At 52.6% G+C, this 27,854-nt stretch overlaps 1 protein-coding gene, 1 non-coding gene and 1 pseudogene across 3 annotated transcripts; all 3 read right to left on the bottom strand.

The window, feature by feature from the left end:
* Nucleotides 1-1,514: 1,514 nt before the first annotated feature.
* LOC123809847 lies at nucleotides 1,515-1,633 on the bottom strand (annotated as a pseudogene).
* A 3,229-nt stretch (nucleotides 1,634-4,862) lies between these two features.
* Nucleotides 4,863-4,981, bottom strand: LOC123809846. Its single transcript, XR_006784135.1, has one exon. It is a non-coding gene; the product is annotated as a 5S ribosomal RNA (ribosomal RNA).
* A 3,652-nt stretch (nucleotides 4,982-8,633) lies between these two features.
* Nucleotides 8,634-27,675, bottom strand: LOC123809742 (gamma-tubulin complex component 5-like). 2 transcript variants are annotated; one of them, XM_045825021.1, is made up of 9 exons: nucleotides 27,531-27,675; nucleotides 22,994-23,047; nucleotides 22,793-22,901; nucleotides 17,913-18,000; nucleotides 16,465-16,558; nucleotides 15,687-15,933; nucleotides 12,604-12,806; nucleotides 11,026-11,141; nucleotides 8,634-9,552 (listed from the first exon to the last, which is right to left on the bottom strand). In XM_045825021.1, exons 4-9 carry the CDS (start codon nucleotides 17,957-17,959, stop codon nucleotides 9,204-9,206), a joined length of 1,056 nt encoding a protein of 351 aa, XP_045680977.1. In that variant the 5' UTR covers nucleotides 17,960-18,000; nucleotides 22,793-22,901; nucleotides 22,994-23,047; nucleotides 27,531-27,675; the 3' UTR covers nucleotides 8,634-9,203. The 2 variants fall into 2 exon arrangements, with proteins under 2 accessions (XP_045680977.1, XP_045680978.1); XM_045825022.1 differs by lacking the exons at nucleotides 22,793-22,901; nucleotides 22,994-23,047; nucleotides 27,531-27,675 and having other exon boundaries at nucleotides 16,452-16,558; nucleotides 17,913-17,929.
* Between the last annotated feature and the right edge of the window lie 179 nt (nucleotides 27,676-27,854).

A 27,854-nucleotide genomic window follows, 5' to 3' on the forward strand; every position in this document is an offset into this window, starting at 1 on the left:
GTGTGGCCGTAGAGAATGGAGGTGGCTCTGGGAGCCTCAAGAGCTGGAATGTGGCCCACAGCCCCTCTGTTCACTTCGCAGCTCCCCTCTCTTTTGTCAGGCTCCCCACGAGCTTCCCAAAGCCCCGCAGGTGCCCCTTGCCCGACCCAGAGGCTAGGCAGGGAAAGCTGTGGCCAGGGCTGGGGTCCCTCCCCACGTAGTTCAGAGGGGTGTGGATACTGCGCGCCCAAGGCGGGACACTGGAGGATGGAGGAGGGGCGACCCTGTGCCCTCAGTGCCCTGCCTGGTAGGCCTGGGTTCTGAGCGGAACCCCCGACGCAAAGCGTACCTGGGGGAACTCTGTCCAGCGCCTGGGGGCTGGGAACTGGTGGCAGGGGAGCCTGCGCATGTTCCGTGTGTGTCTGGACTACAGAAAGGCCTAGTGAAGACCTGAGCTGGCGCCCGAGGGAGGCCATTGGGAGAGACTCATCCAGACCCGGACCCGCCTTCTGGGCGTGGCCTGAGGACTGACCCCCGCCACTGCAGCAAGGGGAGGGGCCGGTGTCCTAGGGTCAAGGCAGCTCCCAAGAGTAGGTAGTTGGAAGGCACCCAACCCTCGGATCCCTCAGGCGGGGGGCCGCTCCATGGCGCGGTCCAAAGGAGAGAGACTGGTGGGGGGAAAAAAAATAGGGAAAAGCCTACAGCACCCGGTATTCCTAGGCGGTCTCCCATCCAAGTACTAACCCCAAGCGACCTGCTAAACTTCCGAGATCAGATGAAATCGGGTGAGTTCAGGATGGTATGACCTTAGACCCAGGAGGCAGCCTCGGAGATCCCCAAGAGCCAAGGTCAGGCCCTGGGGCTCCTCGCTCCCCTTGGCGGTGCCCCTCTCTCTGTGATGCAGTCCACCAGACTCCAAGGTGCCCCATGGGCGCCCCCTTCCAACAGCACAGGTGGGGCGGAGGTACCTGTGGCCAGGGCCGAGGACTTTGCCCGGGTAGCCCAAGGAGTGCAGTGCCCCGCTCCCAAGGAGAGACGACAGAGGCAGGACGAGGGGCCAGACTGTGTACACCCGGCTCTGTGCGCGCTGAACCGGGCTGCGCGGCCGCACAGGCGGCACAAAGCGTACCTTGGGGAACTTTGTCCAGCGCCTGTGGGCTGGGGACCGGAGGGCTGGGGAGGCGGAGAACCACCCTGTGCATCCGGCCCGGAACCCTAAGTACAGGTTCTGGCTCTGTCCCCGAGGCCATTGGGAAAGAGTGGCCCAGCACCCAGCCCACAATCTGGGCGTGACCTGCCCCCAAACCCGCCCCTACCTCGTTTCCCACCTGCCCGAACCTCTGTCCTACACGGCCCACCCTGCGGTTTCGCAGAAGTGGGTGGTGGAGGGAATGGTCCTGGCAGCCTAAAGGTGATTGTAACGCTCAGACCAGGAGGATGAAAGGCAGCCAGCCCTCGGTCCCCAGACGCCCTAGGCCCGGCCAAAGCGCGGGCCGAAGGACAGCCCGGGGAAAGACAAAATCAAAATCGGGAAAACGCGACAGCACCCGGTGCTCCCAGGCGGGCTCCCACCCAAGTACTAACCAGGCACAACCCTGCTTAGCTTCCCAGATCAGACGAGATCGGGCGCCTTCAGGGTGGTATGGCCCTAGACGAGGGAGGCCGCGTCGGTCCGGGAGCCTCAAGAGCCCGAGCAGGGCAGCCGGGCCGCTCTCCCTCCGCGGCCGCGCCCGTCTCTCTGTAGGGCTGCCCGCCAGCCTCCTAGGTGCCCCGGGAGGAGCCCGCCCGGCCACCCCTTGACCCGGCAAAGGGCGGCGGAGAGCCCCTGTTGCCAAGGCCGGCTTCCCGCCCCGGCGAGCCTGAGGGGTTGCCGGGCGGTGCCGCGCGCGGGCGCTCGCACCCGGGACCACGTAAGGACCCCCTGACTTGGATCCAGGGGCCGCTCTGAGGACGCCGGATTCCCTGGGCCGTGGGAACGGCTTCGGGGCGGCCTTGGCGGGGCCGAGCACACCCGGGCGAAGGCTGGACAACCGCGCTGGGGGGTCTGGGGTCCGGGGAGCGATGGGAGAACGGAGGGGCGTTCCCTGGGTGTCAGGGCGCGGGAACCCACAGCGAAGGCTCGTTCTTTTGTCCCTGAGGCCAGTGGCGGAGAGTCGTCAGGACCAACCCGCCTTCTAGGCTGGACCTGTGCCAGGACGTCCCCCTACCCCGGGCCGCGCCCGCCCCAGCGGGCCACTTCCTCCCCCGAGCGCGGCGGAGGGATGCTGGGGGCACACCCACAACCTGATGGCATCGCCCCGGCGCAGGTAGATGGAGGCGGCCAACGCTCGGCCACCACAGGCCCTAGGCCGGGCCGGGCGCGGGCCAAAGACGAGTCGAGCCGGGTGGGGCGGGGCAGGAGGTGAGCGGGGAGACCAAATTGGGAAAAGCCTACAGCATCCGGTACTCCCAGGCAGTCTCCCAACCAAGTGCTAACCAGCTCGGACCCTGCATGGCTTCTGAGATCAGACGAGACCGGGCGGGTTCAGGATTGCTTGGCCTTCCACACGGCAGATGGCCTCTGGGAGACCGTGAGCCCGAGCGGGTCCTGGGGTCCCTGGCTCCCCTGGCTCTCCTGGACTGGGCCCCTCTCCCTGGCCTGCAACTCTACCAGCGTGGTAGGTGCCCCGTGGGCGCCCCCTTATCAACACATGGGCATGATGTGAGAACGTGTGGCCGGGGTCGGGGACCCTCCCCAGGTAGCCTAAAGGGGAGGAGTGCTGCACGCCCAAGTAGGTCCCCGGAGGAGGGACCAGGGGCGTCCCTGCACACCCTGTAGCTCTGTGTCCGCTGAGCCGGGGCTTCGGGGCAGTGCCGGCGACACAAAGCCTTCCTTGGGGAACTCTGTTCAGCCCCTGTGGGCTAGGGACACGAGGGCTGGTGAGCGGGAGAACCTACCCTGTGCATCCGGCCTGGGAACCTAGGAACCCTAAGTGAAAGAGCGGGCTCTGGAGCTGACGTCCCTGGGAGAGATTCCTGCCCACGGGGGTAGGCTTTCTGGGCGTGACCTGGGCCCTAACCACCCCCTGCCGGGCCCCTGACTCAGAAGGGAGGGTGTGCCATGGAATGGTCCTGGCACCCTGGAGGTGATGGCATCGCCCCAGACCAGATGGAGGGAAGGCAGTCAACCTCTGCCCCCATATGCCCTAGACCCCTGTCCGGGGGGCGGCCAAAAGGACAGCCTGGGGAAAGACAAAATCAAAATCGGGAAAAGCCTACAGCACCCGGTACTCCCAGGTGGTCTCCCGTCCACATACTAACCAGGCCCGACCCTGCTTAGCTCTAGAGATCAGAGGAGACCGGGTGGGCTCAGGGCGGTCTGAACTTAGACTCGGGAGGCGGGCTCCAGGAGCTCCAAGAGCCCGTGTAGGGCCCAGGGGCCCTGGCTCCCCTTGACAGCTCCCCTCTCTGAGTCGTGCTGCCCACCAGCCTCCAAGGTGGCCCGCGCGTGCCCCCTTATTGTCGCAGAGGCGTGACGTGAGAACCTGGTGTGAGGGACAGGGACCGTCCCAGGTTAGCCCGAGGGGTGCGGTGCCGTTCGCCCAGGGAGCGACCCGGGAGGCGGGACCAGCGGCCTGCCCGTGCACCTGCAGGTCCCTGGGCGCTGAGCCAGCCTCGGGCAGCCCGGGCTGTGTAAGCTGTGTAAAGCGTACCTTGGGGGTACTCTGTCCAGCGCCTGTGGGCTGTGGACAGGAGGGCTGGGGAGTCGGAGAACCTTCCCTGTGCATCGGCGCCAAGACCCTAAGTGAAGGCGCGGTCTCTGTCCCTGAGGCCAGTGGCAGGGAATTGCCCAGAGCCGGGTCCGCCTTCTGGGCATGATCTGTGCCACAACCGCCCCCTACCCTGTGCTTCTACCGCCCCACCCTGCCACATCCGACCCCAGTGGGACGGAAGGATTCGGCGGGACAAGCACACCCTGATGGCAGCACCCCAGCGCAGGTAGATGGGGGCAGCCAGCTCTCGGCAACCACAGGCCCCAGACAGCGCCCCTGCGCGGGCAAAGGCGAGCGTGGGGAAAGGCCAAATCGGGAAAAGCCTACAGCACCCGGCCTTCCCAGGCGGTCTCCCATCCGCGCACTAACCAGGCCCGACCCTGCTTAGCTTCTGACATCAGACGACATCAGGGCGTTCAGGGTGGTTTGGCCTTAGAGCGGGGAGGCGGTCTCTGGTAACCCCAACAGCCCGCGTCGGGATTTGGGGCCCGCACTCCCCTTGGCTGCCCCCCTCTCTCCTTCGTGATGTCCACAAGCCTCCCAGTTGCCCCGAGGACGCCCCATTCCTGAAGCACAGTTAGAGCAGGGGTACCTGTGGCTAGATCCCTGGACACTCCCAGGATAGCCCAAAGGGGTGCCGTGCCGCCCGCCCAAGGAGCGACCCAGGTAGGGCAGACAAGGGGTGACGATGTGCACCTGGAGCTCTCTGCCCGCTGAGCAGGTGCTTGGGGCGCTCCCGGGATCACAAACCGTACCTTGAGGAACTCTGTCCAGCGCCAGTCGGCTAGAGATGGGAAGGCTGGGGAGCCAGAGAAACTTTGCTGGGCGTCGAGCCCGCGAACCCTAACGAAGGGGTGGGGTCGGGCCCGGGGAAAAGTGTGAGAGGTGGGCCATCACAAAGGCCCGCCTTCTGGGCGTGGCCTGATCCAGATCTAATCCCTGACACCCCAGCTCCTGCAGCCTAGGAGAGAAGGACGGTAAAGGGATTGGGCCACACCCCCCCACGGTGAAGGCAACGCCCACAGCAGGTAGACGGGAGGCAGCCACCCCTCTGGCCCCAGATGCCTTAGGCCCTAGTCCGGGGGCGGCCAAAAGGACAGCCTGGGGAAAGACAAAATCAAAATCAGGAAAAGCCCACAGCACCCGGTACTCCCAGGCGGGCTCCCATCCAAGTACTAACCAGGCCCGACCCTGCTTAGCTCCCGAGATCAGACGAGATCGGGCGCGTTCAGGGTGGTATGGCCGTAGATGAGGGAGGCCGCGTCCGTCCGGGAGCCTCAAGGGCCGGAGCACCGCGGCCGGCCGGGCCGCTCTCCCTCTGCGGCCGCGCCCGTCTCTCTGTAGGGCTGCCTGCCAGCCTCCTAGGGGCCCCGGGAGGAGCCCGCCCGGCCACTCCTTGATCCGGCAAAGGCCGGCGGAGAGGCCCTGTTGCCAAGGCCGGCTTCCCGCCCCGGCAAGCCTGAAGGGTTGCCGGGCGATGCCGCGGGCGCGCCCGGGACACGCAAGGACCGCCGGGCGTGGATCCAGGGGCCGCACTGAGGACGCCGGATTCCCTGGGCCGTGGGAACGGCTTCGGGGCGGCCTTGGCGGGGCCGAGCACACCCGGGCGAAGGCTGGACAACCGCGCTGGGGGGTCTGGGGTCCAGGGGGATGGGAGAAAGGAGGGGCGTTCCTTGGGGGTCAGGGAGCGGGAACCCACAGCGAAGGCTCGTTCTTTGTCCCTGAGGCCAGTGGCGGAGAGTCGTCAGGACCAACCCGCCTTCCAGTCTGGACCTGTGCCAGGACGTCCCCCTACCCCGGGCCGCGCCCGCCCCAGCGGGCCACTTCCTCCCCGAGCGCGGCGGAGGGATGCTGGGGCACACCCACAACCTGATGGCATCGCCCCGGCGCAGGTAGATGGAGGCGGCCAACGCTCGGCCACCACAGGCCCTAGGCCGGCCGTAGGCCGGGCCGGGCGCGGGCCAAAGACGAGTCCAGCAGGGTGGGGCGGGGCAGGAGGTGAGCGGGGAGACCAAATTGGGAAAAGCCTACAGCATCCGGTACTCCCAGGCAGTCTCCCAACCAAGTGCTAACCAGCTAGGACCCTGCATGGCTTCTGAGATCAGACGAGACCCGGCGGGTTCAGGATTGCTTGGCCTTCCACCCGGCAGATGGCCTCTGGGAGACCGTGAGCCCGAGCGGGTCCTGGGGTCCCTGGCTCCCCTGGCTCTCCTGGACTGGGCCCCTCTCCCTGGCCTGCAACTCTACCAGCGTGGTAGGTGTCCCGTGGGCGCCCCCTTATCAACACATGGGCATGATGTGAGAACGTGTGGCCGGGGTCGGGGACCCTCCCCGGGTAGCCTAAAGGGGAGGGGTGCTGCGCACCCAAGTAGGTCCCCGGAGGAGGGACCAGGGGCGGCCCTGGGCACCATGTAGCTCTGTGTCCGCTGAGCCAGGGCTTCGGGGCAGTGCCGGCGACACAAAGCCTTCCTTGGGGAACTCTGTTCAGCCCCTGTGGGCTAGGGACACGAGGGGTGGTGAGTGGGAGAACCTACCCCGTGTATCCGGCCTGGGAACCTAGGAACCCTAAGTGAAGGAGCGGGCTCTGGCCCTGAGGTCCGTGGGAGGGAATCCTGCCCACGGGGGTAGGCTTTCTGGGCGTGACCTGGGCCCTAACCACCCCCTGCCGGGCCCCTGACTCAGAAGGGAGGGTGTGCCATGGAATGGTCCTGGCACCCTGGAGGTGATGGCATCGCCCCAGACTTGGTAGAGGGAAGGCAGTCAACCTCTGCCCCCAGATGCCTTAGGCCCCAGTCCGGGGGCGGCCAAAAGGACAGCCTGGGGAAAGACAAAATCAAAATCGGGAAAAGCCTACAGCACCCGGTACTCCCAGGCGGTCTCCCGTCTACATACTAACCAGGCCCGACCCTGCTTAGCTCTAGAGATCAGAGGAGACCGGGTGGGCTCAGGGCGGTCTGACCTTAGACTCGGGAGGCGGGCTCCAGGAGCTCCAAGAGCCTGTGTGGGGCCCCGGGGCCCTCGCTCCCCTTGACAGCTCCCCTCTCTGAGTCGTGCTGCCCACCAACCTCCAAGGTGGCCCGCGCGTGCCCCCTTATCGTCGCAGAGGCGAGACGTGAGAACCTGGTGTGAGGGACAGGGACCGTCCCAGGTTAGCCCGAGGGGTGCGGTGCCGTTCGCCCAGGGAGCGACCCGGGAGGCGGGATCAGGGGCACGCCCATGCACCCGCAGGTCCCTGGGCACTGAGCCAGCCTCTGGCAGCCTGGGCTGTGTAAGCTGTGTAAAGCGTACCTTGGGGGTACTCTGTCCAGCGCCTGTGGGCTGTGGACAGGAGGGCTGGGGAGTCGGAGAACCTTCCCTGTGCATCGGCGCCGAGACCCTAAGTGAAGGCGCGGTCTCTGTCCCTGAGGCCAGTGGCAGGGAATTGCCCAGAGCCGGGTCCGCCTTCTGGGCATGATCTGTGCCACAACCGCCCCCTACCCTGTGCTTCTACCGCCCCACCCTGCCACATCCGACCCCAGTGGGACGGAAGGATTCGGCGGGACAAGCACACCCTGATGGCAGCACCCCAGCGGAGGTAGATGGGGGCAGTCAGCTCTAGGCCACCACAGGCCCCAGACAGTGCCCCTGAGCGGACAAAGGCGAGCCTGGGGAAAGGCCAAATCGGGAAAAGCCTACAGCACCTGGCGTTCCCAGGCGGTCTCCCATCCACGCACTAACCAGGCCGGACCCTGCTTCGGAGATTACAGGAGGTGCAGGGTGGGTTCAGGGTGGTATATGTGGGAGGTCGCCTCCGGGAGCCTCAAGAGCCTGCTGTGGGCCCCAGAAAGAGTTAATACAGGCTTTTTCTTTCTGGGTGTGAAATGTAAAGATGTGTCAGGTTACTTAACATTAAGTATCATTCAGATATATCATGTGCTTTAATCCAAATGTTGCCTGGTATTTTCTCTCTGGAAATACTATGAGAGTCTATTCCCATATCGTTACTTTTGTAATACAGTGCCACTACCCATTTTTACATCCTGTTGGACAGCTGAGAAGTTCAGGGTTAAAGAAGAAAGTATAAGCTAAGTTTATTCTGAACAAGGGAGTACCCTAAACAGGGCACTTGAAAGTTAAGTTACCATGTACAGCACTTCAGAATTTTATCAGACTCCGAGGATTGGGCCTGGAAACCTCATTACATTTTATTATTCCATCAAAAGGGAAATATCCAAAGTAAAAATATTATTCTTATGTTTTAAAATTTGTATTTATTGACTTTAGAGAGGTGGAAGGGAAAGAGAAAGGGGTGGGCTGGGCCATGAATTTGTTGTTCCACTTCTCTATACCTTCATTGGTTGATTCTTATACGTTCCCTGACCAGGGATCAAACCCATAACTGGCATATCTGGATGATGCTGTAACCAACTGAGCAAGAACCGCGGGCCAACTGAAAATATTATTGGACAAGATACAAAATAACTGATGTAACACTAAGCTGATTTACAAACAAAACAACCATGGGTTTCATTTACACCTCTCAAATTGTTTTAGTCAATTGATAAAATTACTAGAAATAACATCAAAATTTTATTGAAATCTATGGTCCAGTCAGAATTGCTCACCAATGAATTCCTATCTGCCAGGGTTCATGGTCTTCAAGAGCGACATGCTGCAAGATATGCTAGGGAATTATTTTTAAAGGAGCAGTCCTGCCCTGGCTGGTGTAGCTCAGTGGATCGAGCATGGGCCTGTGAATCCAGGGTAAGCGGTTTGATTCACAGTCAGGGCACAGCACATGCCTGGGCTGTGGGCCAGGTCCCTAAGATGGGGCATGTGGGAGGCAACCACACATAGATTTTTTCCTCTTTCTCCTTCCCTCTGAGTCAAAAAAAAAAAAAAAAAAAAAAAAAAAGACCAGTCCTCAGGAATCAAGAGTAAGGAAAATACATGTGGAACTTCTTATCACTGTCTTTCAAATACAGTGCTATAAATTTCTTTCTGTCTTTTAAAGAAATATAAAGAAATATATTTATTTTTAGAGAGAAGGGAGAGAGAAAGATAGGGAGAGAAACATCAATTATTTGCCTCTAGCACACCCCCAACTGGGGACCTGGCCCACAACCAGGCATGTGCCCTGACAGGGAATCGAACCAACAAGCTTTTGCTTAGCACTCCAGCATTCACTCCACTGAGCCACACTGGCCAGAGCAAGTGCTAGACATTTCCAATGAGGACAACCTTTTTCCTATTAGAAGCAGCATGATCTACTCCCTTGATCATGGTGCTAATTTCCGTGTAACTAGAAGGTTTTGTTGAGGTCTTGCAAGCCCACAGTCCCAGGTTCAATCCCCAGTCAGGGCACAAGCCTGGGTTGTGGGTTCTGTCCCTGTTTGGGGTACATACGAGTGGCAACCAACCAATTGATGTTTCTCCCTCCCTTCCCCTCTCTCTAAAAATTATAAACAACAAAACAAACAGAAAACTACAGAATCATTCCGTGTCTCGGATGACAAGAGCAGAGACAGCAGCAGAGCAGCCCCTGCCGCGAGAGGCGTGTGGGAAGGGCCCACCTCTGGCCGTGGCCTGGCCCGTGGTGCCGTCCCCGGCCTGCAGGTGCTTCAGCAGCTGCATGGACTTGCCGGCCATGATGATGTGCTTCAGCACGGGCCTGAGGAAGGACACCATGGTGGGCTGGCGGCTGGAGGGGCCCTGCTCGCTGCCGGAGCTCGCGCTGGCGTTGTCGCTCATCTTCTCTTCGTTCTCTGTCTTTTCCGACACACTGTAGAGCGTGTAGGTTGCGTACCAGAAGTCTCTGTGATTGACCGGAACATTTTTGTTTCTGTAGAGATTCAAAAGAATGTTCGATGTTCATCCTTCTTCCAAAAGAACAGCATGTGTGTTCTAGCTCAGCCCTGTGTGTTACAGACATTCCCAGACACAGTAACGTCAGTTGTTGCTGAAATGAAGCAATGTCTGTGCAAAATGGGAGAGTTTATCAGGCCTCAGTTTAACATGAAAACATGGATAAATACTCTGATGACTGAGACAAAAATCTAACTAAGTAGAAAGTTGTCTGCATTGGAATTAAGCAAAATATGATTAATTTGTTCATCTCCCATGAGAGTAATCTCCAGACTTCTACACCTATCCCTCTCCACATAAGATTATTTTTTAATGATTTTATTTATTTTTTTTTAGAGAGAGGGGAAGGGAGGGAAAAAGAGAGAGAAACATCAATGTGTGATTGTCTCTTGAGCACCCCCTACTGGAAACCTGGCCTGCAACCCAGGCCTGTGCCCTGACTGGGAATAGAACTGGCAACCCTTTGGTTCGCAGGCCAGCGCTCAATCCACTGAGCCACCCCAGCCAGGGTCCAAGTAGATCCTTAACAGAATTGCTTTGAGTAACAAAATGATAGATACTCCCCACTATCTAAGAATAGTGAGAGAGATGAAACAGGACAGAATGAGAGACAAAAGCTGGACTGGGGGAAAGGCTCCTCTTATATCTGAGCCCCAAAAACAGGGCCACCTTTCCAGAGCTCGGGGGCATCAACATGCCCTTCCTGTCGAGGGAAATGAACAGCTGTCAATAAAACCACACACCCACACAGAGCACCCAACTTCACAAGGCATTGAGACGCAGATTCTGTGATTGTATTCAGAAAAATCAATTAACTTAAGTGTTAAAAAAAAAAAGTAGCATGCTGGCTCCTGTGGGTCAGTAGTTGGAATGTCATCCCACCCACCAGAAGGTCCAGGGTTCGATTCCTGGTCGGGGCATAGGCCTGGTTTGCAGGTTCGGTCCTGGTCGGGGTGCACAGCCAATCGATGTTTCTTTCTCACATCGATGTGTGCGCGCGTGTGTGTCCCCCCGACCCCCGCTTCTGCTCTCTAAAATCAATGCATATATCCTCACGTGAGGATTAAAAAGAAAAAAAAATCTAGAGCAGCTAATTTGGAGAAATAAATGTATTCAAGGCCTCTTCAGAAATGTTTTCATACTTTTATCTAACTGATGCTTTCCGCTGGAATGACTGGGAGTGGGTGGTTGGGGGCCCGCGCCTGCTTCACAGGGAGCGCTGTGCGTGTCGCTAGGCCAGCCCGACATCGACACACCGCCACCCAGAGAGGCAGTCTGCGGGACTGAGCAGTGAACTGACACAAGGGCAGGAGAAAGGTGTCTGGGGGCCGCGCCCCGACGTGCCCTGTGGTGACCACAGAGCTCTCTCGGCCCAACTGCTCTCCCTTGGTGGTGCCTGAACCCAGCGAAACCGCCCCACGTGCCCTGAGCCTCGTGTGGCCGCGGTCACCTCTGGATGATGAACTCCCGTGCGCAGTCGCCCAGGTGGCCGTGCGCGATCCACTCGTCCACGATCTGCAGGTAGGGCCACACGGTCTCCACCCAGAGGGAGAAGAGCAGGGACACCTGCGGGGACACGCGCACAGGCCGCTCTCAGGGCGTCCTCGTCTCGGCGAGAGACGAGGCCGACACGCTGCTGAGACTCCTTCTGGACAGTGACCAGGTTTCTGCTGTCTGAAATAAAGTAGGAAATTAAAAACCCAAACCACATGTTGTAAGACCCTTGTGAAGAACTCACCCACTCACAAGATGAGCACAGGTCTGTAGCCCACACTCGGACGCCCGTGAGGGGTGGTTACCCAGGGACGACAGCGACACGGTTTTCCTGCCTGAGTGGAGCAGTGAGCGAGGTGTCCAGAAGCAATGAGGACATGGTTTCATTCTACTGCCCGCCCAGCAGGAAAACACTACACAGCTGGAAGAAACGGACCTACTGTATGCGGAGCCGCAGGACCACAGCAGTGAGAAAATAGTGCGCCAACCAACAGGGAAACACACCCAAAACACATGCCCAGACAAACCTGCAGCTTTCTCGATTCTAGTCTCTAGTGAGCACTGTGTTATTAAATTGTAATAAAAAAGGACATAACATAAATATGGTCTCCATCGTTTTTAAGTGTACAGTTCAGTCAAGCTAAGTATATTCACACTGTTGTGAGAATAGATCCCTAGAACATTCTCATGCTTAAAACCGCAACTCTTCCCCTGGCTGGCGTGGCTCAGTGGATTGAGCACTGGCTTGTGAACCAAAGGGTTGCCGGTTCGATTCCCAGTCAGGGCACATGCCTGGGTTGCGGGCCAGGTCCCCAGTAAGGGGTGTGCGAGAGGCGACCACACATTGATGTTTCTCTCCCTCTCTTCCTCCCTCCCCCTCTCTAAAAAAAATAAAGCAATAAAATCTTAAAAATAAAAAAGTCCCTGCAACTCTGTCCCCGTAACGTACCTCCCCTCCTCTCAGCCCCTAGTAAACCTGGTCCTATTTTTTCTTTCTGTGACTGACCACTCTTGAGACTTCCCATCATAGACTTGCAGTTCTATTTCAGAAAGGGTTATTGCACCTCGCTTTGGAAGACAGCTGGGAACTTTTCACATCCTGCTGTCACGTTCTGTCCTCGCTGCATCGCATCCTTCTGCTCATCCTAGCAATTGTAACTTAGAAGAGCCCTGGCTGGTATGGCTCAGTGGGCTGAGTGCTGGCCTGTGAACTGAAGAGTGGCTGGTTCAATGCCCAGTCAGGGCACATGTCTGGGCTGTGGGCCAGGTCCCCAGCAGGGGGCACTTGAGAGGCTGAGCCACACTTTGATGTTTCTCTCACTCTTTCTCCCTCCCTTCCCCTCTCTCTAAAAATAAATAAAATCTGGAAAAAAACCCCAAACAAACTTAGAAGCTAATTTCAAAACCCTGCACAAGTGTCAGACACGCCGAGACTGAAGCACTGTTTCTAGAAGGAGCTGCAACAGCGGCAGCCCACTGTTCTGCCAGCACAGGAGGGAACCACACGCTTGAGACCAGACGAGGGGCCACGTACCATTTGCTCAGAGGCCTCCCCCACGTTGTCATACTCCAGGATGGCCTTGTACAGGGTGTTAAGCAGGGGAGACGCCCGAACGACGTTCCGCGTGTCCGGCGGGACCTCGGCTATCCCGGTGCTAAAGATTCTGTGCAGAACCTTCAGCTGCCCCAGGCGGGGCGACAGCTTGTCCACCACGATGGCAAGAGTTACTGTGGTGTCTGTGAGGGTCAAGGGTCACACTTGTTAGCCAGGAAAACCGTGAAGTCAGATACCCCAGAAATGCTCACCCACGAGGGAAGGCAGAGCCGACGGGAGGGGGCTGCATTTTCCTCTCCTGTCTCCCAGATTCACGTCCCTAAAGAAAGTCCTTTCTCAGGGGGAAACAAACGAACTCCCAGAAAAACAACCTATAAAGGAACTGACAGGGAAGGAAATACCAGTGATTCTTAGACAGAAAGACAGTCGACCTCACTTGTAACCAAAGAACGCAAATTAAAACTACTAGACAAAAGAAATAAATCCCAGAATACAGTGGGGCTGCTGTTTCGGGGGGGGAGGGTGGAGGGACTGGCTACAAGGGGGCGGCAAGAGCCGGCTCTGACTCCTGAGTGTGGAGGGGGCTGCGGGAATCAGCACACACGGGACCGCACGTCACAGCACGACACACACATCTTACTCCCCACTCCCCGAAGAAAAGCGAGCACCCGCAGAGGGGTGACACCCGAGGAGGGTCTGCGGGCTCCCCAGTGTGTTGTGCCGGGGCAGGTCCCTGGTGTTGATGACAGACTGTAGTGACATGTGGGGTCACCCCGGGGGGGGTCAGGGAAGTCCCGTGATGGACACAGGGGACTGAGCACTGCTTTGAGCTGTGACCAAAGTGAAGGGGAAAACACCGGCCCTGGGCCACCGCTTCATGTCCGTCCCATGGGTGAGGACCACAGGGTTCGGTCAGGTGCTGCCTGCAAGGGCGGCAAGGCGCTCAGGGGTTCCTGTTGAATGTGGCAAATTGCCCGCGATCGCCTCTGCCCAACACTTCTACGCCGTTTGTTAATGAAAGATTTAATTTATTTATGTTTGGAGAGAAGGGAAGGGAGAAGGAGAAACATCAGTGTGTGGTTGCCTCTCATGCACCCCCTACTAGGGACCTGGCCTGCAATCCAGCCAGGTGCCCTGACTGGAAATTGAACCAATGTCCTCTGGTTTGCAGGCCGGCACCCAGTCCACTGAGCCACAGGAGCCAGGGCAGCGGCACTCTGAAGAACTTGCACTACAGCCAGCTCGCTGCCCGCGCACAACAAATGACACAGCAGTGGTTACCACTATGGTGCTGATGGCAACAGCAAAGGCTCAGAAGCACCTGGGTGTCCACAAGGGGACGGGTCTGTGACACATCCATACAGCAAGACACTGAGTTTGTGAAAAAGAATGACGAGGCTCTTCATATACTTATAAGGTAATGATCCTTAAAATTTAAATGAAAATAGGATTTGAAGGGAGGAGTGAGTAGACTTCCAGGTCTGCACACACAGAAATGCACCCACTGCATTGTCTGAATTATTTCTGGCCCAGCTAGTGTGGCTCAGTGGATTGAGTACCGGCCTGCAAATCAAAAGGTCATCAGTTCGAGTCCCGGTGAGGGCACAAATTTGGGTTACATGACAGAACCCCAGTAAGGGGTGCACTATAGGCAAACACACATTGATATTTCTTTCCTCTCCCTCCCTTCCCCTTTCTCTAAAAATAAATAAAATCTTTAAAAAATTTTATTTCCAGGAGGGTACACAAGTGACTACGACTTGGTTCCCTCTAGGGAGAGGAACTGAGTTCTTGCCTGAAGAACTGGAGGAAGAATAAAAGTTTTCTTTAATTTTCCCTCACCTGAGGGCATGCTTATTGATCTTACAGAAAGGCAAAGGAAGGGAGGGAGACAGAGAGAGAAACATCAATGTGAGACAGAAACATCAATGAGCTGCCTCCTGCACCTGCCCTGACTGGAACTGAAATGTGACTGAACCGGAACCTGGGCGCGTGTCCTGACTGGGAGTTGAACCTGCAACCCTTCGGCCTATGGGACAAGGCTCTTATCCAACTGAGCCACACCTGCAGTGGTGGAAAAATTTTCACCATCTTTCACTACTGTTGGATTTTTAATGACATGTATGGCTTAAAATACACATTTAGAATAATTTTAGCCCTGGCCAGTGTGGCTGAGGTTGTTCCAGCACTGTACTGTGCACCAAAAGGTTGCAGGTTTGATTCCCAGTCAGGGCACATACCAAGGTTCTGTCCCCAGAAGAGGCACATACAGAAGGCAACCAATTGATGCTTCTTTCTCTCTGTCCCCCTTTTTGTAGGGAATCCCTTTGTGTGGCGTGGGAATGTAGCTCAGGACTCACATGGAAAACCACTGGGGAGCGAGTGGCACGCAGGACGACGCCCACGGAGAGGTTTTCCCATGGGGAGTCAGGCCTGCATTGTACCCAGACTGCTATGAGACTTGCTTTTGCTAAAACTCCCTCACCTTGAATTGAGGCAGCAAGTGCTTACTGCAACTTCCTAAAATCTCAGCTAAACCTCCCAAGTATGCAGTGTGACCAGTTCAACCACTTTCCCCCTGATCTGCAACATCCTTCTCTTTTCAGTAATTAGCAGCATTCTTTCCTTTGTTATCTGTAATGGGAGGCCCCTGCAGTGAACCTGTGCATAGTAAAGGAGGACTACCCTCCATGTCATGGACCCAGAAAAACAATAAAAGCCTGTCCAGGCAGGGGCCTCTGGCCCTCTCTCTCAGAGAGTGGCCATGCCGTCCCTTTTTCTCCACAGGACTTCTGTTGTCCCTGTGTATTTGTTTGCGAGCAGCCACAACACACACAGGTCCTGCCGGCCAGGATCTGCCACACCTTTCTCTCTCTTTTAAAGCAATTAGAAAATGTCCTTGGGTAATGACAAAAAATAATACAAATTTAAAAAATAAATATATTCATGACAGTTACTTCTTTGCCACGTAATTTTCCAACCTCCTATCAATGAATAACTTCAATGGCATTCCGAGTGTGAGTTGTGTGTCTTACAAGTAAAAGTGAAGAACGTTTCAATACCGTTATTGATGATACACTTCTCAATTTCTATAAGTTCTTCTTTGAAAGTGATGAAGTATTTGTACAGGTCCCACATGAACGCCTGGTAGGTTCGGAAGGGGGCCTCCGTGAGCTTCTTGTGGCCGTTCCCGTTCCCCGGCAGCAAGCTCTCAGGGCCGTGGCCCATGACCTCGTCGATGAACTCCTGGAGCCGGAACACCACCTGCCCGTAGGCCGCCATCTGCTCCAGCACCGACCGCAGACAGCTCTGCCGCCGGTCACGGGATGGAAACCAAACACAGGATTATTTCAAGCCAGTCTCCGTGAGTTTCAAATGCATATCCCCTCGCTGTACAATAGCTCCTGTGTGACTGTTGGGAACAGTATGCTTAGATCCAAAAGGCAGCATGAAAATTAATATCTACAGAATATGGAATTGAGGTTTATGCTGTTTTAAATTTGATTGTAATAACTTCATTTTTTCCTTGTATTTTCTTCAAGGTTTACACTTTTTAAAGATACATTTCAGATAAATGCACTATATGCAAAACATTTACAGCATACAGCTTTCCCAATATAGAATGACCAATAAAAAGGAGAAAACACAAATTAAAACTAAACGTAACATTACAACAACACTAAAGAATTCTCTAAGCACTCTTAAGCTGCACAAGTTAATTTTGCCTTTTGGATCTTAAGATATATTTAGTAGTTTTAATACTGAAAAACATTCTAAAGTTATATACGCACAGTTTACACAAATCTCATTATTTAATTAACACTTACACAGTTAACTTATGTGGGTCAAATGGGTGACGGTAATGTCGTTCCTCACAGTTACCTTCCCATCTATCAGCTGAAAGATAAAGAGCTTTTTGGCTCCTGAGAGTAACCTGAAATGAAATAAGAAGTTTAAGTGTATTTTAAGTATAGAAGAATGTTCGCTACAGTAATGATTAAGAATTTGTAATAAAAGATTCAGACTTGGGCGGAGCAGAGAGGTCAGGTAACTAGAAAACAGAAGAAATCACTCTTTTCATGGGATTACCTTAACACTCAAGACATGTCAGTATCATCTCAGAGTGAAGTTCAAACAGCCTTGTCAAAGCATTTCCTCCCACAGGAGGTGGTCCGAACAGACCTTCCTGGTTTTCAGAATGTCAACATTAACCCTGGCTGGTCTGGCTCAGTGGACTGAGCGCCAGCCTGGAAACCAGTCATTGGTTCGATTCCCAGTCAGGGCACGTGCCTGGGTTGTGGGCCAGGTCCCCAACAGAGGGTCCGTGAGAGGAACCACACATTGATGTTTCTCTCCCTCTCTCTCTACAAAGATATAAATAAAGTCTTTTAAAAATATTATCTTACAAAAAAAAGAAAAAGAATATCAACATTATGCTTCTGGGCAGAGGGGACCAGACCCAGGAGATCTGAGTGGCGGCTCTATGGGTCTCACTGCTCATTGTCCTTTTGTGGGAACACACTCTGATGTTCCCGGGGCTGGGGCCCAGGCTGACTGCCATCGGGACACTCTGCCTACTGCAAGCAGGAGGCAGCACATGAGAAGCCTTGCTTTGAACCTGGACATTAGCAAAGGGATGGTATGATCCAGTTAGTCACATACACAGGGTCTGGCACAAATAACGTCCCTGTCTACTACAAAATCATAAGCATGTCATATCACACCCAAGGGCACCCTAGGACATTTTAGGTGAAATGTTCAAATTAAAACTAAAAATTGCTATACCCATATTATTACCCTACCAACCACACACAATCAAGCAGGCCTTACTTCTGTCGGACACTGTATATTAAATTATTCAAAATGAAAGAGAAGTAAATGCATCAAAATCTCAATCTCCACGGTGGAAAATCAAGTTTGGGCTTCCTGAGGCACCAGCAGAATTCGGGTGCCCACTGGGAACTGCTGGAGTTTACACTTAAAGGCCTGTTTCTAGGTCACATGGAAAAACCCCTGGATGCTTTTCTTTACACCACTAATCAAGTCATGTAGCCCCGGCTGGTGTGGCTCAGTAGACTGAACACCCAACTGCAAAGCAAAGGGTGGCTGGTTCGATTCCCAGTCAGGACATACGCCTGGGTTGCAGTCCTGGTCCCCAGGACTGGGCGCATGAGAGGCAACCACACATGGATGCTTCTCTCCCTCCCTTGCCCTCTCTCTATAAATAAATAAAGTATTTTTTTAAAAAATAAAGTCGTCCAGACTACTGATCAGGGGACAGAACATACCATAGTGTTTCCCGGATAACCTGTGTCTCAGTCACAAAAACTGTCATCGGGAACGTACAACGGGTCGCTGCTGTACAAGTGTTGGTCCCTGTTGGAAAGAAAATATCAAATGTCAGTGAAAAGGTTTCTTCTTTTGTGAAATTGCTTCCCCAAGAACACATGCCATTGAGTGGTAATTTACCCAGCACTCAGTAAGCCAGTCAGCATGCCTCAGGCTCTAATGCCCTGCCCTATTCATTTCCCCACACGTCAACTAAAATGCTCTCAGAGAGGTGCTTTGGAGTGATGGTGCTGGTGTGTTTATTGCTGGTTGAGGCAAACACTGCAACTATGTAGCTTTTTCTTTCTGTCAAAATGGCAATAGTGTTTTTGCAGAAAGTGCACTGAAATGGAAAGCAAATAAACGGCCTTACACCAATCCATGACCTTTAAGAATCAAAGACAGCTTATAATTAAAATAAAGGTTTCCTTTTAAAAATAAAAAATAATTGAAAACTGTTCCATTAACATTGTTAAAAACACAGTAAGTTTCCATTTCAGGCAAGTACTTCACTTACATCACATATAAAAGAAAATATTAACATTAAAGCTTTCCCCCCCCAAAGGACAGACCAATGAAACATAAACTCTATTTCACCAGCCAGGCTGATGCTGTAGTTTAATGTCTCCAACGGGCACAAGAACTGCACTGGGACCTCCTGCGGCCAGGGGAAGGAGCCAGGGGCAGGAGGGCCCAGCGCAGGCTGTCCGCAGGCAGGACAAGTAGCACACGTCTCTGGAGTCTGTTACTCAGGCACCAGCCAAACTTCCTCTTCAGCCTGAGAACGGATTTCTTTCTCAGTTTAATGGCAAGGAGATGCACGTAATCCTGTGGTGAGTGTGTCCTGGGTCTCCCTCGGGGTGGGCTGGGCTGGATATTTGTGAGTGGAGGCATTGCTCACGGTCAAGGTGAATTAAGCTCTGTATAGAAAATGAAGTCACTTCGCCCCAGTTGCTGTGGCCAGTGAATTGAGTGCCGGCCTGTGAACCAAAGGGCACATGCCTGGGTTGCAGGCATGACTCCCCACTAGGGGGTGCATGAGAGGCAACCACATATTGATGTGTCTCTCCCTCTCTTTCTCCCTCTTTTACCTCTCTAAAAAAAATAAAAGAAAAAGAAAAAAATGAAGCCGCTCCTATCTCTGTGAATGGCATGTGAGCTGCTGCCTAGCATCCAGGAGCGTCCAGACACCGCTGGTTCCTCACGCACAGCTACAGGGGAAGCATAGAAGCCTTCATGAACAATTTATTTTGTGGGGGAGCTTAGGACAGATGTCCAATGGATTTTTTTTATTCCCCTGCTCACTAGCAAAACACTGTGCATCGCAGGCCTGGTCAGGTAGTTCAGTTGGTTACAGCGTCATCCCAATACGCCAAGGTTGTGGGTCTGAGCCCCAGTCAGGGCACATACAAGAACCAACCAGTGAATGCGTCAGCAAGTGGAACAGCACATCAGTGGTTCTCTCTCTCCCTTCCTCTCTAAAATCAATAGATAAAAATAAAAATAAATTATGTATCTACACATATACTTAAGACTCTTATATATGTCCATTTTCAGGAAAACTTTTTCGCCTGTGAGCACAGAATCCCCGAGTCCAGCCACCCCTGGGCTGAGACAGTCTAGCAACCGCACGGATCTGGCGCAGCGACACGTAGGAGGCTTCTGTGTTGCTGCACAGAGGGAGAGGGCAGGGGAGGAGGGGTGGCCACTCGTGGGGTGCTTGCTTTTTGTCCACTGTTAGGTCCAGGCTCTGTGGGCACAACACTGTCAACGTAAGAAACGTCCAAATGTAAAAATGACAACAACTGCCGGGAAGCCAAGCTTCAACAGATCGAGAAAATGCTCCAGAAAATGGCAGCTTTGTACCTTTTTTTATTTTATTTTGAAGATTTTATTCACTATTTTTAGAAAGAGGGAAAGGGAGGGAGAAAGAGAGAGAGAGAAACATCAATGTGTGGCTGACTGACATGGCCCCCACTGGGGACCAGGCCCGCAACCCAGGCATGTGCCCCGACTGGGAATCGAACCGGCAACCCCCTGGTTCACAGCCCGCACTCAATCCACTGAGCTACACCAGCCAGGGCTGTACTTTATTTTTACATTAGAATCAAAACAGAAGACATAAGTAGGCTGCTTGAAATCCACTGGTGAGAAATTAGGGAGGGGGCATGAGCAGACAGGCTGGGGAGGAGAGGGGACCTCTGGCATTGGACAACAAGTAAAATGATAGACATGTACTTCTTTTACACAGCTGGGGACAGGACAGTTGACAGAAAACAATTAAGATGATAACATCAATAATGAGGGGATTAACCCTGGGTGGTGTAGCTCAGTGGATTTAGCGGAGGCCTGAAAGCCAAAGGTTGCAGGTTCGATTCCTAGTCGGGTCACATGCCTGGCTTGCAGGCCAGGTACCTGGTTGGGGGCCTACAGCTGCAGGGGCACAGAAAAAACTGAAGATGGGAGTGAAAAGGTCAAAGTCAAGTTGGAAGTGACCCTCACTGTTTCACCGTGTTAGTCTGCACGACCAGGGTTGGGGAGGAGCACCTGTATCTGCTGATGCTGCTGGCTGTGGGAGTCACGGGGCCTGGCATGTACTGAGGGCTCTAAACACACACGACACTCTTTTTACTATTAACACAATGGTATTGTAGGATTGAATGTCTTCATTCAATTCCACAGGCTCCCCAGGAGGCTGCAGGCAAGGTCTCAAGGAGCATTCTCCCCCGACGGCACACACTCAGAGAGACTGCGGCTCTCTCTTCTCCAGACATACCATCAGAGCCCTCCCTGAAGGTGTCTGAGGCTCTCTTCCGTGTGTGGGACACCAAGTTTCACAGTGCAGAGTGGCCCAGGGGCGTCCAACCTTTTGGCGCCTCTGGGCCACACAGGAAGCAGAGTTGTTTTGGGCCATGCGTTTAATGCACAAACAGTAATGAAAACAGAAAGCGGAAAAAAAAAAGGTTTTGGAGGACATTTACAATTTGGTGTTGGGTCACATTCACAGCTATCCTGGGCCGCATGTGGCCGGTGACCGAGGGCCAGACACCCTGCTGAACAAAGAGACAGCCTCACGCAACAGAGGTCACTGGGAAGGTCAAGCCAGTTGGATCAGATGCCTAGCTGACCCAGCCGGGAACCCCAGGAAGGTCTTCAGGACTGGCGCTCCACTGGCTTCCGACACAGAACCCGAGCCCTGGGGGTACCCTGCGGAGACGGGTTTGTGTATGCTAGAGCACAGGTGGCAAACGTGTGGCCCGTGAGCCGAATCCAGCCCTCCACCTTCTTTCATCCGGCCGGGCACCTTGTTTCTACCCAGTGGCAGCACTGAGCTCTCTCGTTTAACTGTTAAGGAGTAGTTACATGCATACAGTCCTAAAATTACACTCGGCCCCTTGAAGGCCACCGTGAGGCTCATGTGGCCCCTGGTGACAATGAGTTTGACACCCCTGAGCTAGAGGCTTCAGGCCACACACCAGACTGTTGACAGCACCAATGTGCTTTACAGTGAATGCCTGTTTCCGTCTGCTTGAGGTCATCGGATGGACCTCTGTGGGGCTGCACACCGAGTGGCAGGGTCAGCCACGTGGGCACTGCGTGTCCATGTGACAGACCCCGAACAAAGACCTGGGGCACCAAGGCACCGGGGAGCTTCCCTGGTTCGAGGCACTGTGTGTGTGAGGTCACACACTGTCACTGCACGAACCAAGGGCGCTCCCTCCCTCGTGACTCCACTGGGAAGGAACCCTGGAGAGCTGGTGCCTGGTTTCTCCCAGCTGTCACCCCGGGAATCGTTTCCCTTTGCTCCTTTTAATCTATATCATTCCATTGTAATCAACCGTAACAGGAAGAGGGCAGCTTTTGTAAAGTTTTGTAAACCCCTCTAGTAGAGAATCTTCAAGCATCAGGGTGAGCTTGGGGACCTATAATGGAATCTGAAAGTGCTTACAGCACCATTTCATAGGTTGTTCTTATTACCAAGGGCTGAGAAGCCAGGTAAAACGGAGGCCCACCTTCAGGCCACTGACCAGTACCAGTTAGGAATCAGGCCGCCCAGTAGGACGGGAGTTTCACTGTAATGCGCTTGAAACATCCCGAAACCATCCCCCCAAGCTGGTCTGTGGAAAAACTGTCTTCCACAAAACTTGTCCCTGGTGCCAAAAAGGTTGGGGACCACGGATTTAAAACACTTAAGCTGGGTGCAGCCAGTGTGGCTTCGTTGGTTGGGTGTTCTCCCACAAACCTAAAGGTCGCTGGTTCGATTACAAGTCGATGTTTCTCTCTTTCTCCCTCCCTTCCTCTCTCTCAAAAAATAAAATAAAATAGCCCTGGCTGGCGTAGCTCAGTGGATTGAGCACTGGCTATGAATCAAGGGGTCTTCGATTCTCAGTCAGGGCTCATGCCTGGGTTGCAGGCCAGGTCCCCAATAGGGGCCGTGAGAGAGGCAACCACACATTCATGTTTCTTTCCCTCTCTTTCTCCCGCCGTTCCCCTCTCTCTAAAATTGAATAAATAAAATCTTTTAAAAAATAAAAATAAAATAAAAATTAAGAAACAAAAACACTTAAGATAGCCACATAGTGCTATTATTCATGCCAATCTCTGATCTCAATTTTCCTAGGAGGCTAACACTGAAATAAATACCCAAGAGCTTGTTCATTCTCCTCAGGCCTGAGTCACACTGGGTTCCAGGTAACACTTGGGTCGGTTTCAGGGTATTCTGCTCTAGCCAGCGAACAATACTAAGAGAATGAATGTTTAACTGGCAGAAACGAGCTGTCCACAACCAGATTGGAAATGGTAAAATTCACAAGAGACCTCACGGTATTATAATGCCTACCTTTGTCTCCTTTGTGCTCGGAAGTGATGCATTGAGAAATTCCTCAGTTAATCTCTTCCAACTAGCAGCTTTACCGAGATCGGAATGAATGATGAATTTTTCATAAATTCTAAAACATAATTTTGAAAGTCAATGGATGGTCATAAAGCTCTATGAATGAAAAGATCTACATGGATAGACATATAGATGAAATCAACTTACCCTTCTATGGTCTTTTCTACTTTGTGACTGTTCACATCCAAGAAACGATGGAATCTAGGACATCAAATGCAATTCTTACATCAACCCTGTCACCTCGATAAGCAGACTAGCATCACTGCCCCCCGTGTCCCGGACACACCCTACACTCAGTGACACACAGGAGCGCTCCTCTGTTGCTGCATCCCTTTGCCGTCCTGGGCACGACCTTGGCATCTGAGACGGCTCAGGCTCCTTCCAGTGGGACACAGGTCCCCCTGAGCTGCCCCACCCTGTCCTCTGGCTGCTCCATCTTCCCACAATGCCCTGTGTCTGGGCCCAACACAGCACATCCTGTATCAGAGTGCCTAACCTTTTTATGCTATAGGGAGCCCAGTGAAGGTAAGACCCCCTCTCAGAACATTTTTTTTTAAAGATTTTATTTATATATTTTCAGAGAAAGGGTAGGGGAGAGAGAAAGAGAGGGAGAGAAACACCAATGTGCAAGAGAAACATCAGCTGGTTGCCTCTCGCACATCCCCAACCGGGGGGACCGCCCACAACCCAGGCTGTGCCCTGACTGGGAATCCTGCTGGTGACCCTTCTGTTCACAGGCCGGCGCTCACTCCACTGAGTCACACCAGCCAGGGCAGAACATCTTTTATTTATTTATTTTTTAAAAGATTTTATTTATTTATTTTTAGAGAGGGAAGGGAGGGAGAAAGAGAGAGAGAAACATCAATGTGCGGTTGCTGGGGGCCGTGGCCTGCAACCCAGGAATGTGCTCTGACTGGGAATCGAACCTGCGATGCTTTGGTTTGCAGCCTGCACTCAATCCACTGAGCTATACCAGCCAGGTCAAGGCAGAATGTCTTTTAAATCGCAAAATGAAATATACAACAGTAACTGAAAATAGTGAAATACAGTTGTGAAGTGTTCCTAAAAGTGTGGCATATAATGAGACATTCCCTTTTTTTTCCTTTAATACTCACCTGAGGGCAGTTTTTCATTGCTTTCAGGAAGGAAGGGAGAGAGAGAGAGAGAGATACACACAGACAGACAGACACTACACACACCTATTGGCTGCCTCTAGTATGCGTCCCGACCAGGGATTGAACCCACAACCTAACGGGGGATGGAACCTACCAACCTTCTGGTGTACCAGACGATACTCCAACCAAATGAGCCACACTGGCCAAGGCAAGGCATTTCTTTGAAAAAGCATTAAGTAACAAGGTTTAGCAGTGGGTCCACAGCTAACATTAAAGCGACATAAAGAATATGTAGATATATCTACAACTAAAATATGACCTAAAACATGTGATTTCTACTGCTGATACACTCACAGGTAAGCTAATATTGCTTGTTGCTTTCATTCATAATTGAAAGAAATGTTACTTTGTAGTTAGAGGTTGGTGTAAATTTTTTCTCGTCCACATTCATAACACCTGAATTCTATCTTTAGGCTCTCGTGTTAAGAAGGCCTATTCTGGCCCTGGCTGGTGTGGGTCAGTGGATTGAGCACTAGCCTGCAAACCAAAGGGTCACCAGTTCAATTCCCAGTCAGGGCACATGCCTCACTTGCCAGCCAAGTCCCCAGTAGGGAGCGTGAGACATGACCACACACTGATGTTCCCTTCTCCCTCCCTCCCTCCCTCCCTTCCCTTCTCTAAAAATAAATAAAATCCTTAAAAGAACAAATAATAAAGGCCTACCCTAGATGATATGTGATTAACTTCAATTTCTCTCTCCCTTAAGGACAAAAAGAATCTCACCTATCTCTGAATTTCTAGGGCTTACAACATGGCTGCAATTTTTAAAAGCCGAAAAAAATTGTTCATTTTTCTGATGGATTAAGAGTTCATAAAACCACAGTATAGCACAATGACTCCTGTTTTCCACTTTTCAGTTTCAGAGCCCACAATCTGTATTTAAACGAAGTAAATGACATGACCAGGTAACATTAATTCTATCCTCTAAATGGCCAAGTGGAACGGTACTTCACCTATCATAATGTGTTTAGTTTCTCAATGTGTAGAAGGAGATGGTAACTTTTAGTCTTTCCCAACCCTCAAATGATGTCCGTCCACTTACTGCCATTTAGAAAGGTCAGTACAGAAATTATCTGAGCTACAGCATTTAAATTTGTCTTTGTAGTGTTCTTTACAATAGCCAAACTATGGAAACAACCCAAATGTCCATGAATACATGACTGAAGAAAAAAGATGTGGGACATACGCACAATGGACTATGACTCAGCCATAAAAGAGAGTGAAATCTTGCCCTGGCCACGTAGCTCACTTTGTTAGAGCACCTTCCTGCTAATGCCAAGATTCTAGGTTCGATTCCTGGTTAGTGCATATACAAGAAGCAAGCAATGACTACATCAATAAGTGCAACACCAGATGGATGTTTCTCTCTCTTTCCTTTCCTCTCTCTAAAATATCAAGAAGATAAATTTTTTTCAAAAATGAAATCTTCCCACTTGTGACAACAGGGATGGACCTAGAAGGTATCATGCAAAATGAAAAAGTCAGTCAGAGAAACTCAAATACCATACGACTTCACTTATATGTGGAATCTAAAGAGCAAAAAGAAACAGACACACAAAACAGAAACTCATAAACACAGAGAAAAAAACTGATGTTTGCCAGAGGGGAGGGGCGTTGGGAGACTGGGTGACAAAGGTGAGAGATTAAGCAGCAAAATTGACAGTTACAAAATAGTCACAGGGATGCAAAGTACAGCATAGGAAATATAGTCAATAATATTGTAATAACTGTACATGGTGCCGGTGGGTGCTAAACTTACAGGAAGGTCACTTCTTTTTTTTTAATATTTTATTTATTTATTTTTTAGAGAGGGAAGGGAGGGCGATAGAGAGAGAGAGAGAGAGAGAAACATTGATGTGCGGTTGCTGGGGTTTATGGCCTGCAACCCAGGAATGTACCCTGGCTGGGAATTGAACCTCGGACACTGGAAGGTCACTTCTTAAATTTTATAAATATCTAATCACTATGCCAGGGAGGTCAAACTCATTTTCACCAGGGGCCACAGCAGCCTTGCGGTTGCCTTCAAAGGGCTCAATGTAATTTCAATTTCTTAACAGTTAAGGAGTAGTTACATTTATACAGTCCTAAAATCATTTCAGCCCTTTGAAGGCAACTGCAAGGTTGATATGGCCCCCAGTGAAAATGACTTTGACACCCCTGCACTATGCTGTACAGTTGAAAGTAATACAAAATAATACTGAATGTCAACTGTAACAGAAAAATAAAAATAAGGGTGGAGGTAGAAGAGGGAACAGGGGGACAAATGGACACAAAAGGAGACTTGACTTGGGGTGGTGAACACGTAATACGATACACAGATAATGGATGGTAGAATTGTACAGCTGAAACCTATATAATTTTATTAACCATGGGGAGCCCAATGAAGTCGATTAAAAAAATAAAAAGAAAATCTTAAAAAGGATGCCATGGCTGGGATAGCTCAGTGGATTGAGTGGTGGCCTGCAAACCAAAGGGTCACTGGTTCAATTTCCTGTTAGGGCACAGGCCTGGGTTGTGGGACAGGTTCCCAGTAGGGGGCACCCGAGAGGCAACCACACAGGGATGTCTCTCTCCCTCTTTCTCAGTCCCTTCCCCTGTATAAAAATAAACAAATAAAATGTTAAAAAAAGATAACCTTAAAAAGGAAAAATAACTCATTCAACCTGTAGGAAAAGCATTGTTTTATTTGACCTATTCACACATTGCAATATTTAAGTTACACTTAAAAAACTGAGTTTATTATTTCAGAAATTTGGCGGACTTTTACCTCAGTGGTTAGTCTTTGTAAACCAAGTAGGCACTTTATATATGATCATTAAGGTTGAAAGTCAAGATTACTCATTTTGCAAGACTATTTAGTCCTCAAGATTTCTACTGAAATTACACGGTTAGAGTATTAACGCCAACTAACATACTTTTAGTAGTAAAATTCCATTACAGGTGATTATCTTAACAGTGCTGCCTAATTTTCATCGTCCATAAACAAAAATAGGAGCTCTGACTTCACCTAAGCATCTAAACTACGTAAATCTCGGGATTGTACTAGAGGGTGTATGGGCGGCTTCGTCACTACAAGGCAGTAACTGTTCCAGATGTTGGGATGAGAAATGACCCAAACAGACCCCCAGGGTGGGACGGACCTCCGGGCTGGACTGCGGGGGCAGCGCCGGGCAGTGAGCCCCACACAAGTGACCCTCGCGTCCTGCTCAGCCCTCCGCGGAAGGAAAAAGGAGACCCAGGAGCGAGCGGTCTGGAGCGACCCCAGCAGGCACAGGACGCCCAGAGATCGCCGTTTGAACTAGGCGCGACCATTACTTTGCCCTAAATCTCACTGGCCCATGCATTCAAAAGCGCTTGCTGCGTCGGGTGCAGCGCTCGGTGCGGTGGGGGAGGACACCTATGGGGCAGACTCAGGTCCCGCACAACTCACGACCGGACCCTACGGCCACCAGGGCAGTGCAGACCCTGCCCGACCCCTTCCTGGCTCCGCACAGCATCACGCCTCGCACCTGAAGTTGGACCAGGCGAAGTTCAGGCACAGCTGGAAGTTGGGGTCCGCCTCATCCCGGAGGCCTGCCACATGGCGCACCAGCTCGCGCACATCGCGCTCCTGCTGTCGGTCCAGCCGGCTCCAGGACGGGGCCCGCCGCGCCATCTTTCTCCGCCTCCCGGGAGCCCAGCCTGAGCCGCTCTCGCGAGAGTTCGCGACCACTCTGCTTTGAGTGTGGGGGCGGGGGGGGGGGAGAGGAGGAAGAGGAGGAGGAACAGGAGGAGGAGGAGGAGGAGGAGGAGGTGGTGGTGAGGTAGTTCTCGCGAGAACTCGCGGTCCCGCC

Source organism: Phyllostomus hastatus, unplaced genomic scaffold (genome assembly GCF_019186645.2).
Source record: "Phyllostomus hastatus isolate PE091 unplaced genomic scaffold, TTU_PhHast_1.1 phas_scaffold_555, whole genome shotgun sequence".
Lineage (NCBI taxonomy): Eukaryota > Metazoa > Chordata > Mammalia > Chiroptera > Phyllostomidae > Phyllostomus > Phyllostomus hastatus.

Coding starts and splice junctions, on each gene's coding strand:
- LOC123809742 (XM_045825021.1), bottom strand. CDS start 17,959: ATGACAGTTTTTGTGACTGAGACACAGGTTATCCGGGAAACACTATG. Junction 16,559..17,912: donor GTTATCCGGGAAACACTATG/GTATGTTCTGTC, acceptor ATTTCATTTCAG/GTTACTCTCAGGAGCCAAAA. Junction 15,934..16,464: donor CCGTCACCCATTTGACCCAC/ATAAGTTAACTG, acceptor GACCGGCGGCAG/AGCTGTCTGCGGTCGGTGCT.